The sequence below is a fragment of the Neocloeon triangulifer genome, unplaced genomic scaffold (assembly GCF_031216515.1).
Source record: "Neocloeon triangulifer isolate White Clay Creek 2 clone unplaced genomic scaffold, ASM3121651v1 ptg000004l, whole genome shotgun sequence".
Taxonomy (NCBI): Eukaryota; Metazoa; Arthropoda; class Insecta; order Ephemeroptera; family Baetidae; genus Neocloeon; species Neocloeon triangulifer.
In genome coordinates this window covers 2,174,132-2,185,272 of record NW_026775547.1, presented here as the reverse complement: position 1 = coordinate 2,185,272, position 11,141 = coordinate 2,174,132, and the positions used below count along the sequence as shown (strand labels likewise).

Sequence of the window (11,141 nt, the reverse complement as noted above, 5' to 3'; positions counted from 1 at the left end):
ATATTAGTCTTGGTGGATTTTCTTTGACCAAACGGGGAAATTTCCGGCACCAATTCTGTGTAAGTTATCAAAAACTTCTAAGAAAAAAATTAATTAAATAAATAAATCGGTTTTATAGGGATTAAAATATAAATTTCAATTTAAAACAGTTTCAAATTAATTCAAATTTTCGTTGGAGAATTAATTTTTTTCTGAACTCAATATTAATCAAAGTAAACCTGAAATAAATAAAAAATCATCCTAATTTAGACAGCCGCGTGTATGTTTTTTTTTCTAGTTTAGAGGCACAGAAAAAGCAAAAAGGTTTTGCCACCGCCGGAGAAAGGTTCATCTTCATCTCTCGCTCCGTTCCGCCGCCCAATTTCCATTTTCCTTTCAAAGCCAGGCTCAGCATTTCGCCTCTAAAAAGCACGCCCATCACCGTGGCCGCTTATTTCAGTGGAGCTTCGGTGATGGGCACGATTGTTATTTGGCAAACACGGCGCAAGACTTGCACTTCTTCCTGCCGCTGATGATCCAACGGTCTTTCGCTCACCGCGTCCCTTGTCAATAAAAGAAAAGAGCCCACGTTGCTCAGCTGGGCCTGGAGCACGAAGGAGGAAAGTTGAAAATCGAGGATGTAAAAGAAAGAGGAAAATGACTACTTTGAATTTATTGAATGAAAAAGGAAGAAAAGAGGAAAAACCAATCAACAATAAATTTCTCTTTGCGTTTCTTTTCTTTATTCCAATTTCGCTATGACAGTGGAAGAAAATTTTCAAAATTTATTCTTCAAAATTTTTTAAAAAGTGAATAAAAGATAATCAAAACTTTCCTTAGTTTGATAAAATTAACTACTGTATAAGTATGACAAGTTGCAAATTTTAAACCTGGCTTTTCCTCGATGAGGTTTTTTGAATCATTATATATTCTAGAATTTTCTTCCTTAAACTTCAATTTACAAAAAAAAAAACATCGATGAAAGTCTTTATTTTGGATTTTATTAGTCTTATAAAAAAACTTATCTATTTTAAAAGTTTTGTATTTTTCTTCTTCCTGTTGCTATTAAAAAACTTCCTAGTGTGTTTTCCTGACTGCTACATCTAGAAACATTTCCTTACATAGGAAAGCTGACCCGAGGGTCTCTCGAACGATCCCAGAACAATCGGCTCCATTATTAGTTGCTGTCCTGTCGCGGCGGAATGCAGCGCACAGCCATTATTCTCGCCAGGCTGCATTGTCTCCGCACTAGAAACACAATATAATATATTACGCCTGCTGACACGAACATGTGTCGCTTTTTTGGTTACGCGATCACCGAGTTATCATTATGACACACTTGGCAATTTCTCACTTCGCGCTCCACGTACCTCCTTCTCTTTTCAACCTTTGTCACACAAATAGCAGATTTTAGATTTTAATGCTCACTTCAAAAGTGCGGAGAAATGCTGATTTTATCTCAAATCTAATTAAAGTCTCATCAGACAGACTTGAATCATATTGAAAGTTGTAGGCAATTATTTGATCCTCTTGTTTTCTTTTTGCAGCCTCCAGACGTCACTTTGAAATCGCTTTCCGCATGTTTGATTTGAATGGAGACGGAGACGTGGACTCGGAGGAGTTTGAAAAAGTGGCCACCCTCATCAGGCAGCAGACGAGCATCGGATCCCGACACCGAGATCACGCCAACACAGGAAACACCTTCAAGGTGAAGTTTACAATGTGACCTAGAACCAAAATTTTGCTAATAAAGTTGGCCTAATTTTCCAGGGCGTCAACTCTGCTCTAACCACATATTTCTTTGGGCCCAACTTGGAAAAGAAGTTGACAATTGAGAAGTTTTTGGATTTCCAGCACCAGCTGCAGAGAGAAATTCTCAGCTTGGAGGCAAGTTTGTTCAAATTTACCCTCGGACTTGATAAATCTTTAAAATTTATAGTTCCAGAGAAAGGGTCCTGGTGAAAATGGCAATATATCGGAGGCAGATTTCACAGAGCTCTTGCTGGCGTATGCTGGATATCCGCAAAAGAAGAAGACTCGAATGATCAAAAGAGTAAAGAAGAGGTAATTTAAAGAGAATCATTTTTGAATTATTATTTTCTCATGAAGAAATATTAAAAACTGCAACTCACGTGGTCAATTTTAAAGAAAAAGAGCTACTGATTAACAAATTTGTCATCTTTAATAAATTTGATTATTTTTAAAGCAAATTTAATTTGTATGATGTGTAATTGATAAAATGCAAAATTATTATGCTTTGAATTGATCCTACAACCTGCTTGTAAAGTAAAAAATGTTTGAATTTTTAATTACAAGACTTTTGAAAATTTAATATTATTTCAGATTCAGGGACAGCAATGTTGGCATCAGCAAAGAGGATTATCTGAAGTTTTTCCATTTCCTCAACAACATCAATGACGTGGATACTGCGCTCACTTTCTATCACATTGCTGGAGCTTCGATTGATCAAAGTAATTAAATTAATGTAAATTACACACACCAATCAATCAAAATCTTTTGATAATTAATCCTGCAATTATTATTTTTTATTTAACAAAAATCATTAAATTTTGTTTATTGTTTCCAGTAACTCTGAAGCATGTTGCCAAAACAGTGGCCCACGTTGAGCTCACCGATCACGTCATTGATGTCGTCTTCACAATTTTTGACGAGGACTGTAAGAATATTTTTCTTTTAACATGCATTGAACTTTAAATTTATATTTTGTGGATTACTTCAGAACTCTCACGTCAGATTCATGCTGTGAATCACAAATTTTGTAGCACCTACCAAATAATAACCTAATTTCTGACATGTGTCACTTGCAGTGGATGGAGAGCTGAGCAACCGAGAGTTTGTGGCTGTCATGAAGAACCGTCTGCTGCGCGGTCTGGAGAAGCCCAAGGACACCGGCTTTGTCAAGCTGATCCATTCAGTTTTGAAGTGCGCCCGGGAGACCAAGCCGGCCCTTCTTGATATTTAAACTTGTGTGCCAAACCCATTGCTAACTGTAATCTCTGCTTCGGAGAGCATTAAATTTTGCACCTTGATGATTATTATATATTGAAACAAAGGCTTTATCCCTTGGATTACTTATAAATCAAGCAGTGAGCTTGTTAAATAATACAAATATATCCCTGTTGTTGAGAAATCCTCAATTGTTGCAGTTTATAATCAAAACAGAAGAAGAAGTGATGTTTTTGCATTTTGTAGCATCGAGCGAAAGAAGCTCTGGAAAAGAATGAGATTCAAATGCTTATCCGCTGCAATTGTCTGTAAATTTGGGTGCTAATTCGAGATAAGCCATTGTACGCAGAAAAATCATTGTTACTATTCACTCAAAATATGCACCAGTTAAAATTTAAAATTTTTATACTGTCAGCACCTTTTGGATTGTCTTTTTAAGGGGTAATAGAGTTTCATTATATTGATTAAAAATATTGATTAATTTTAATTTTAAGAGTGTATGTAATTTTCTGTTGATTGCACAATCTAACAAATCTAGTTAACCAGCTGTACTTATTTTTTTTTTTTACTTCAAATATATGCAATCACAAATTTTTGTAATATTTATTTGTGCAGAAAACTGTCCTTAAACTTCTTTCATCTTTCGTACTTATTTATTATTTTCCTCTTAACAATGAACCACTGAGACTGTGATTGCTGTAATAATTTAATTCTGCATGTCGATTGATTAAATAATTTTGAAAATGAGTTTAAATAAAGTTATTTCAGAGAAACTGCAAATTTACCAATCTTTTTATTTAAATTTTTGGTGTCTGGCAAAAGAAATAAAAATTCTACTGGGAATAAAACTGTCTTTTGCAATGTGCGCATTTTTTCAAGCCTGTTCTGCTCAAACATGGAAATTAATTTCCCAGAGTCTATAAAAAAACTGAAAAAGCAATGAGAACGGCATTTTTTATAGCAAGAATGTTTTCTGCTGTCTTTTGTCTCCCCTTCCTTTATTTACGATTTTTCATGAATATTAAACAACTTCACCAAGTTCAAGAAGTTTTCCCTTTTTGCTTCTAAGGAAAATTTATGCATTGTGATTGTGAGCATTTGCAAGAAGTAAGTCTGAAATGCTATGTTGCTGCGCAAAACATAAATAAAATCATATGAAAATAAATAAATAAAATAAACTTGAATTTTTTTTACAGGCACATCATCTTGCATATTGACACACTTTGAAGACTCAGTGGCACAGACCATAATAGAAAATGTGCTACTATAAATCTTTAGTATGTCACTTTCTTTTAATGTTTATTATTATTTTGGCGGAGATTTATTTTAATCTGCAATCATTAATTTTGTTGGGCTTTTCCTTTTCCGGAATATTATTACTGAAACTTTTACTGTCGGCAGACGTGGGGACCGCTGTGGAAATGTGTTAGGCCGTGTGGGCTTCTTGGTAATTATTCTCAAAGAACTTTAAATGCGAAGGGAATAAAATGACATTTGAAATTACGCTTTTACTATTTGAAAGCCTGCGTTTAATTAGAGACAAGTGCAAAAGTGTGATCATCCCATCTAATAAACGCTCTGCCTCTCATTACACATTTAATGCCACTAATGCCAGCAATTTTAACTTTTGTGACGCGCATAGATGAACGTAATACGCGGTTTAACGAGTGGAGAAGTATGTACATAAGCTAAATCTTAAATTTCACAATAGTGGCCTTCAATTTTAAATACAACACATAACAGAATAACATAGATTTTTTTAAAGAAGGTCTAGGTGTATTACCTTTTACTATTTTATTTTTGCAGAATTATAAAAAAAAAACATATTCCAGTAATTCAAAATTAATTTCTCATAAATCAAATATATGAAATATCACCACATTTTGAGGAAACAAGAAAAAAGTTTAGGAATGTATACTTGGTATAATTTGATTCCAACTTCGTTGAAGTTAAAATTATTATTTATTAAAAATTTTTTAAATCACAAGTTTATTAATGCTATATAATAGCAAAACCATGAAGCAAAACTATTTTATATTATAAATAATTTAATTTGATTAAATCAAAAAACAAAATATTATTGTTGGAATTAATAAAAATATAATTATGTTATTATATTGTATTATAACACTATTTAATAAAAAGTATTTATTGTTATTATTTAAATGTAAAAATAAATTAACAAATCGTTTACTTATGTTGTTTATGATTTTTTACTAATATTACAAACATACAATTTCCGCATAGAAATCAGTATTATTAAATTGCTACAAATCTTCTGCTGCACAGCTGCAGTATGTAATTTATAAACTCGTCAATGATTCATAGAATATTATTTAACTTTTTTAGTTTACATACTGAACGGTTAAAAAAATTATAATGAAAAATTAACACACCAGAATGCATCTGAGCATCGCATTTTATATTTTATTTTATTTCTAATAAGAAGAATATCTCTTTGTTCTAGTCGTAATGAAATCAGAATATATAAAAAAGTATGATATTTAATTCCCATTTCAGGATAACTATTTTTTTTAGAAAAATATTTGTATTGAAAAAAGGCGTGAAATTTTTTTAAATGAGTTTCTAAGTAAAAAGAGACAAAATTTAGAGACAGATTAAATATTTCAACTACCTTCTGATAATAAAAATTGACAGATTTTACAAATTTTATATTGAAAAAGTTCATTATTTTTGTACCTAGCTCTATAATATTTTTCAAGGTTCAAAAAATCTTCCTTGCTGTTTGATGTCCATTTTTATATATTCAAGTTTGCATCTCAAGAATGATTAAATTCCCGAGAGTGAGAATGAAAAAAAGCACGCATTCTTGAGCAGCAGTGTGGCGGCGTGCGCGAGTCGCGAGCGCAGACTCTGCGGCGGGTGGCCGATCGCCGGCGTACGCGCTTGACACGGACCAAGTCAGTATTCCGCCGGGCGAGTGCCGGGAAAGAACTACTCGCGGATGGACATGCCCGACACATGACGCGTCCGAGCGTCAAACTGCTGCGCAGCCGTACGTGGCCGGTCGTGTCCAGCCTGGAGGACGAGCTGGACACCGGCCAGCAACAGGTCATCCACTACTCGTACGCTGAGTTGCCGGGCGTTGTCAATGACTCCGTCAAACCAAAGGTGTCAGAGGAGAAGACTGATGTAGTAGAAATATCCTTGGACACTCCTCGGCGTCCTGACCTGCTCGTTTCGTGTTGTTCCGAGGACAGAAAGTTCTTTTCTGAAAAACCTCCCGAGGGGAAAAACACGCGGTGCGAACATGATGTGCCGGCGCTGGTGGTGTGCGACCCCCGAAAGTCGGCAACCCTCTACAGACACTACTACCCTGAGGGCGGCTGGGGCTACGTGATCGTCACGTGCTCGGTGCTGGTCAGTGTTCTCGGACAGGGGCTGCAGCTCAGCTTCGGACACCTCATCTCACCCGCCGAGAGCAAGTTTGGCATTCACAGTGCAGGAGATATTGGTGAGTACAAATTTTTTAAATATTTATCTACTATTAGGGTTTTATGGCTCAATTTTTAATTTACTAGGTGAATTCGTTTCAAGATAAGAATCTCAAGCGTGTCTTTTTCAGCGAGTGATTAATTTTGAAATTTTTGGAATAATTATTTTATTTTACTTTTATAATTGCATCATTTATTGAAAATAATTAATTTGCAAGGAAAAAAAGACTTTCATTCAATGTACGCAAATGTATGTAAATATTTTCTTTAAAAAGTCTTGGACTTGAAATTTATATAATATTAAAAAAATTTAAACACAAATACTGCAAATGAGAGTTTTGACGAACATTTGTGAACAAGTTTTTGGTAAAAGTCCGTGAATTCTATAGTTCGTCTCGAACAGTCCGAGATGCCGAAAGAAATTCGCAGAAAAAAACGTACTAAAATATGAATGAAATACCAAAACGCGTCATCCTAAAAGAATGTTTTGGAATGGAATGGAATTCGTGCTCTGCAAAACGCTAAATTTAGCCAAGGCTGAAGCAGACAATCCAATTCAATTTGATGCTGCGATGCTTTTTGGTTGCTGAAAGAAGCTCCCCTGCGCGTTCTTTGCATACCTTTGCAAAATAAACAAAATAATGTTTGAAAAAATTCTTCTCTCTTTCTGGATAAAAACGCAACATACATGTGAAAATAAGAAGTTTTTGTGCGCAGCTATATTATTAGTAAAGAGAGACACCTAAATTGAATATTTAAATTTTATATTAAAAATTAATAATAATGGAATTAATAAATCCAAGATTTTAGTTGTTCCTTATGAGGTAAAAAATTTTTCAGTGAAATTAATAAAAAATATATTTATTTGGAGTCAATCATCTAAAAAGTTCATTCTAAATATCCTAGATATAATAATTAATTAAATGCTAAAACAAAAAGGAATTTACTTTATCAAGTTCACTGTCATACAAAAACAAAAGAAATGGGGAATAAGGACATGCATATAATTAAGGCATTGGTGTTGTCAATTTAGGTTATTTAAATATTTAAAAACAATTATTATTCTTAAATTGATTTACAGAAGCGGCTACGAAGTATAAAGGACATAAAGGTGCGGCAAAATTTATAATAAGTGAAAATGATTTATTAAATCGAGTACAATTTGAAATATTAGAATACTATGGAGGAATAAATTAACTCTGAATCGAGTTGAGTTATGCGACAATTTTCAAACGACAAAAAAAAATCCAGCACGTTTTTAGAGCATCCATAAGGGAAACCCGTACTTCCTGGCGCCAGAAAGATCGAAACTACAATTCAAAACGCGTTTATATTTAAAAGCACGTCGTATATATAAAAAAGCAGCGCCGCGAAAGCAATAATTCGAGCGTAACGAGCGCGAGGTGTGCGTCGCATAATATTGCACACAACGTAAACAATAAGTTGGAGCGTAAAAATCGGCCAGGAGCAGGGAAGGTCGGTCGCGGGTAATAAATAATTGGTATTCCGGAGGCGTCGCGCAAATCACGTCAGCACGCAATTGCTAGTGTGGTCTTCTGGTGCAAGAGCGGCACGGAGAATTTGCATTAAACATGCAGATCCACCCTGCTCGCCGTGACTTCGCGAGTCCTTTCTCTTGGATTCGCGGAAATTTATATAGAGAAGGGAAAATTAAGAAATACAGAACAGAGAGCTCCATTGATTCTTACAATTAGTTGAAAGCGTGAATGTGTTAATAATCCTTCTATCATATTTTTCGTTCTGATATATTTTACTTAAATTTAAATTATTATCCTCTAGGATGAAAATAAAATAAATATTGAAATTCTATAGTGAAATTCTACCACAAAATTAAAAAACAAGTAAAATATAAAAAAAAATAGCGAAAAATCTGTTGAAAAAAAAAAACAAAAATCCTAAATAATGACATTTTTTGTCTTCTAAAAAAATGTAAAAAATCGTTTGTACACATGTTTAGAATCAGATTGACAAAATAATTCCTAAAGCTCCATTGTTATTGGGAAAAAATTATTTTTTAATTAAAATGATGAAGTTAAAATAATTTTATAAATTATAATTGAAAACTTTAAAAAAACCAACCGGTAATAGAAAAAAAAACATTTGAAATTAGGACCACTGGTCCTTTTATAAATATCAGAATAAAAATGATTTTAATTTCATCATTTTTTATTTTTTTTTCGCCTGGGTAATCCAGCTCAATTTTCATGATTAAAAAATGTAACATTCATAAATTAATTAAACGTAACGTAGCCGGATACTTTCTTGAACATCACATAACCTGGCTTGATTCAGTTTGATTCAAATGAGAAACACACATGTCGGTTGTTATTTATCAAAAGCGAGTGTAGCTGCCAAGAAAAATGCACACATAAATCAGTTCACACTCGCGTCAGAGTTGCAAATCGAAAGAGAGTGTGCCGCAGACAATCTCCTCAATCATTTTCCAATACCGTACTTCTTGCAACATTCAGGTGGATTACGAATTATTATTTTTTTTTTGCCAAAAATTAAAATTGGGTCTGGCTGGGCTCAAAGTGAGACTGGCTCGTTTCAGGCACACTCTAAAGAAGCCATCTCGTCTGTTCTGCAATTCAACGTTTACGGCCGTGCTTATCGTGGAAGAGACGAGACGGGCTACGTCGTCTCGCAGTAATTTTACTTTCTACAGAAACGCTTATCGCTTTTGAATATCGCTATATACGAAAATAAGCCGAGAAACAGCACCACGGTTCGTTCCCTCGAAAATTCGCCAATAAAGAAAGACGCGCTTATGGAATTAGGAAAAAATAATGCCGTACTTTTTACTAACAGACCCATCAGATATAAGGGAAATGTTATGTAATTTTAGATTATTTTCAAGCTATAGGGGAAGAGAGAACGATCTAGAGTGTCTCCCCAAGAATTTCAATTATAATTTAATTTGTAAAATAAGATCGCTATGTGCTTGAAAGTCAAAGAGAAATTCGTTGTTGGCGCAGAATTTTTTAATTCATCTTTCTTTTGGTAATATAGGAATTTTACACAAAGCCTTTTCCGGGTTATATTCTCCTAATAAAATTAGCTCGTTTCCTTTTAAGTACAGAACAAGTTGCGTGGAAATTTACGCATCTGCCAAATATTTGATTCGACTTCTTGTTTTGAACTTTACTAAATTGTAGAAACAATGAAATTTATATTCATTTGTTTGGAGATTCGCTATCACCGCACAGAACCAAGACAAATATGTACATAATCAAATTTGTAATGATAGAAAAAATATAAACGAACTAAACATAAAAAGATAATTTTAATAGAAATTAAACGATATATAACCTTTGAATTGAATATTATTTTTTATTAATAAATTTTACCTTTATCACACATTTTTTGTGCAATATACAATAATTGAGAAAAATAATTTAAAATATCTTCACAAAATAACTTCCAACGATTGTCAAAATTTTCACGATTTTTCTTTGTTTTTACCAATTTTCTCTCTCTTTCGTTTTAAACCCCCCGTCTTCATCTTGCCATGCATATATTGCATACCATAATATCCTTAAAAAAGCAGCCAGTGGCTCAGTACTTTGCGGTGCTCGCAGTAAAGATGCATCTCTCGATCCCTCCTCGCGTGCAAACTTCCGGAGCGATGCGCTCAAAAAATTAGAAAATTCTTTCTCTCGCCCCCGTTGGCGAAAGAATCCATCAAGTTGACTCGTCGCCTTTTTTGCATTTTGATCGCCCGCGGTGCTGCACTCTGAATACCTATTTTTCCACCCGCTTTTAATAAAACTTGTCGCGGCTCATTTCATCATATCGAGCGAGAGGGTGACTGAATGATATTACCCGCTAGAGAATGGCTTTTATTACAATCGGAATGCATCCGGAACTTTTGATTTGCATTTGGCTTTGATTTAATGATCGAGATTTGGTTCTCAGAGTCGTGTGTGGGAGGGAAAGAGAGAAACTTGCTTTGTGCATTATAAAGCACCTTGTCAGTTTCGTCGGAAGTTTGTGCGGCAAGTTCTCCCCAAAGTTTACGTTAGTATATAATTATTTCAGCGAGTCGTGTGCGATTAGCGAGATTTGCTTTATTTTGACGTACTTGATGAAACACAAACGGCGCCAAGTTTGGGGTTGGATGAATGGTTTATTAATAACATTTCACGCATAATTTATTTTCTTTCCAACATCCAAAACGCACATAAAATGGATAAGCTTTAAAAAAATTGCCATCTCAATTAATGTTAATAAATTTTACAATTTTATTAAATGATATATTTTACAATCAGTGATTTTAAAAAGATAAATAAAAATATGGCATCCTAAAACGGTTTCCCTCCTCTGTCATATATCTTTGAAAAGACTTCATTCACTTTCAATCAGCTATTCATTATTATTATTATTTTTTTTTTAATTTAATTTTATAATTTTCAATGATAGAACACAGTCTTTTATTAAATGTTATTAAATTAATTTGATAATTTATTGTTTTGGTTATTTTTTTTGCAAATTATGAACACTTATCAGTGAAAACTTATTAATTATGCTAATTAGTTGCAATCCTCTTTCATGCTTTGTTTGTCTCTTAAAGTTCATTTTTGTATGGAACAATAAAAATGTGGTGTCAGTGTGCATTTTCATCTCGATTGTGAATCGGTTGGCGCTGGTCCCGCGCTACTCGTTCGTGTCTACACGATAATACCTTCTAGCTGTTCATGCGCTCCTGATCCTCACTTG

At 33.9% G+C, this 11,141-nt stretch overlaps 2 protein-coding genes across 5 annotated transcripts in view; both read left to right on the top strand.

Moving 5' to 3' along the window:
• Positions 1-4,031, top strand: part of LOC132193339 (calcium uptake protein 1 homolog, mitochondrial-like) — a 29,444-nt gene extending 25,413 nt beyond the window's left edge. For 3 of the 4 annotated variants that reach the window (XM_059613946.1, XM_059613949.1, XM_059613947.1), the window contains 6 exons: positions 1,527-1,687; positions 1,750-1,866; positions 1,919-2,043; positions 2,323-2,450; positions 2,567-2,656; positions 2,808-4,030. In XM_059613946.1, the coding sequence (XP_059469929.1) occupies positions 1,527-1,687; positions 1,750-1,866; positions 1,919-2,043; positions 2,323-2,450; positions 2,567-2,656; positions 2,808-2,962 (776 nt within the window). In that variant the 3' untranslated portion in view covers positions 2,963-4,030. Of the gene's footprint in view, positions 1-1,526; positions 1,688-1,749; positions 1,867-1,918; positions 2,044-2,322; positions 2,451-2,566; positions 2,657-2,807 lie in introns of all 4 variants that reach the window. The other variant, XM_059613948.1, reaches the window with a different exon arrangement.
• Positions 4,032-5,857: 1,826 nt separating this feature from the next.
• Positions 5,858-11,141, top strand: part of LOC132193563 (monocarboxylate transporter 10-like) — a 156,900-nt gene continuing 151,616 nt past the window's right edge. The window contains exon 1 of the mRNA XM_059614312.1: positions 5,858-6,421. Within this exon, the coding sequence (XP_059470295.1) occupies positions 5,929-6,421 (493 nt within the window). The 5' untranslated portion in view covers positions 5,858-5,928. The remainder of the gene's footprint in view (positions 6,422-11,141) is intronic.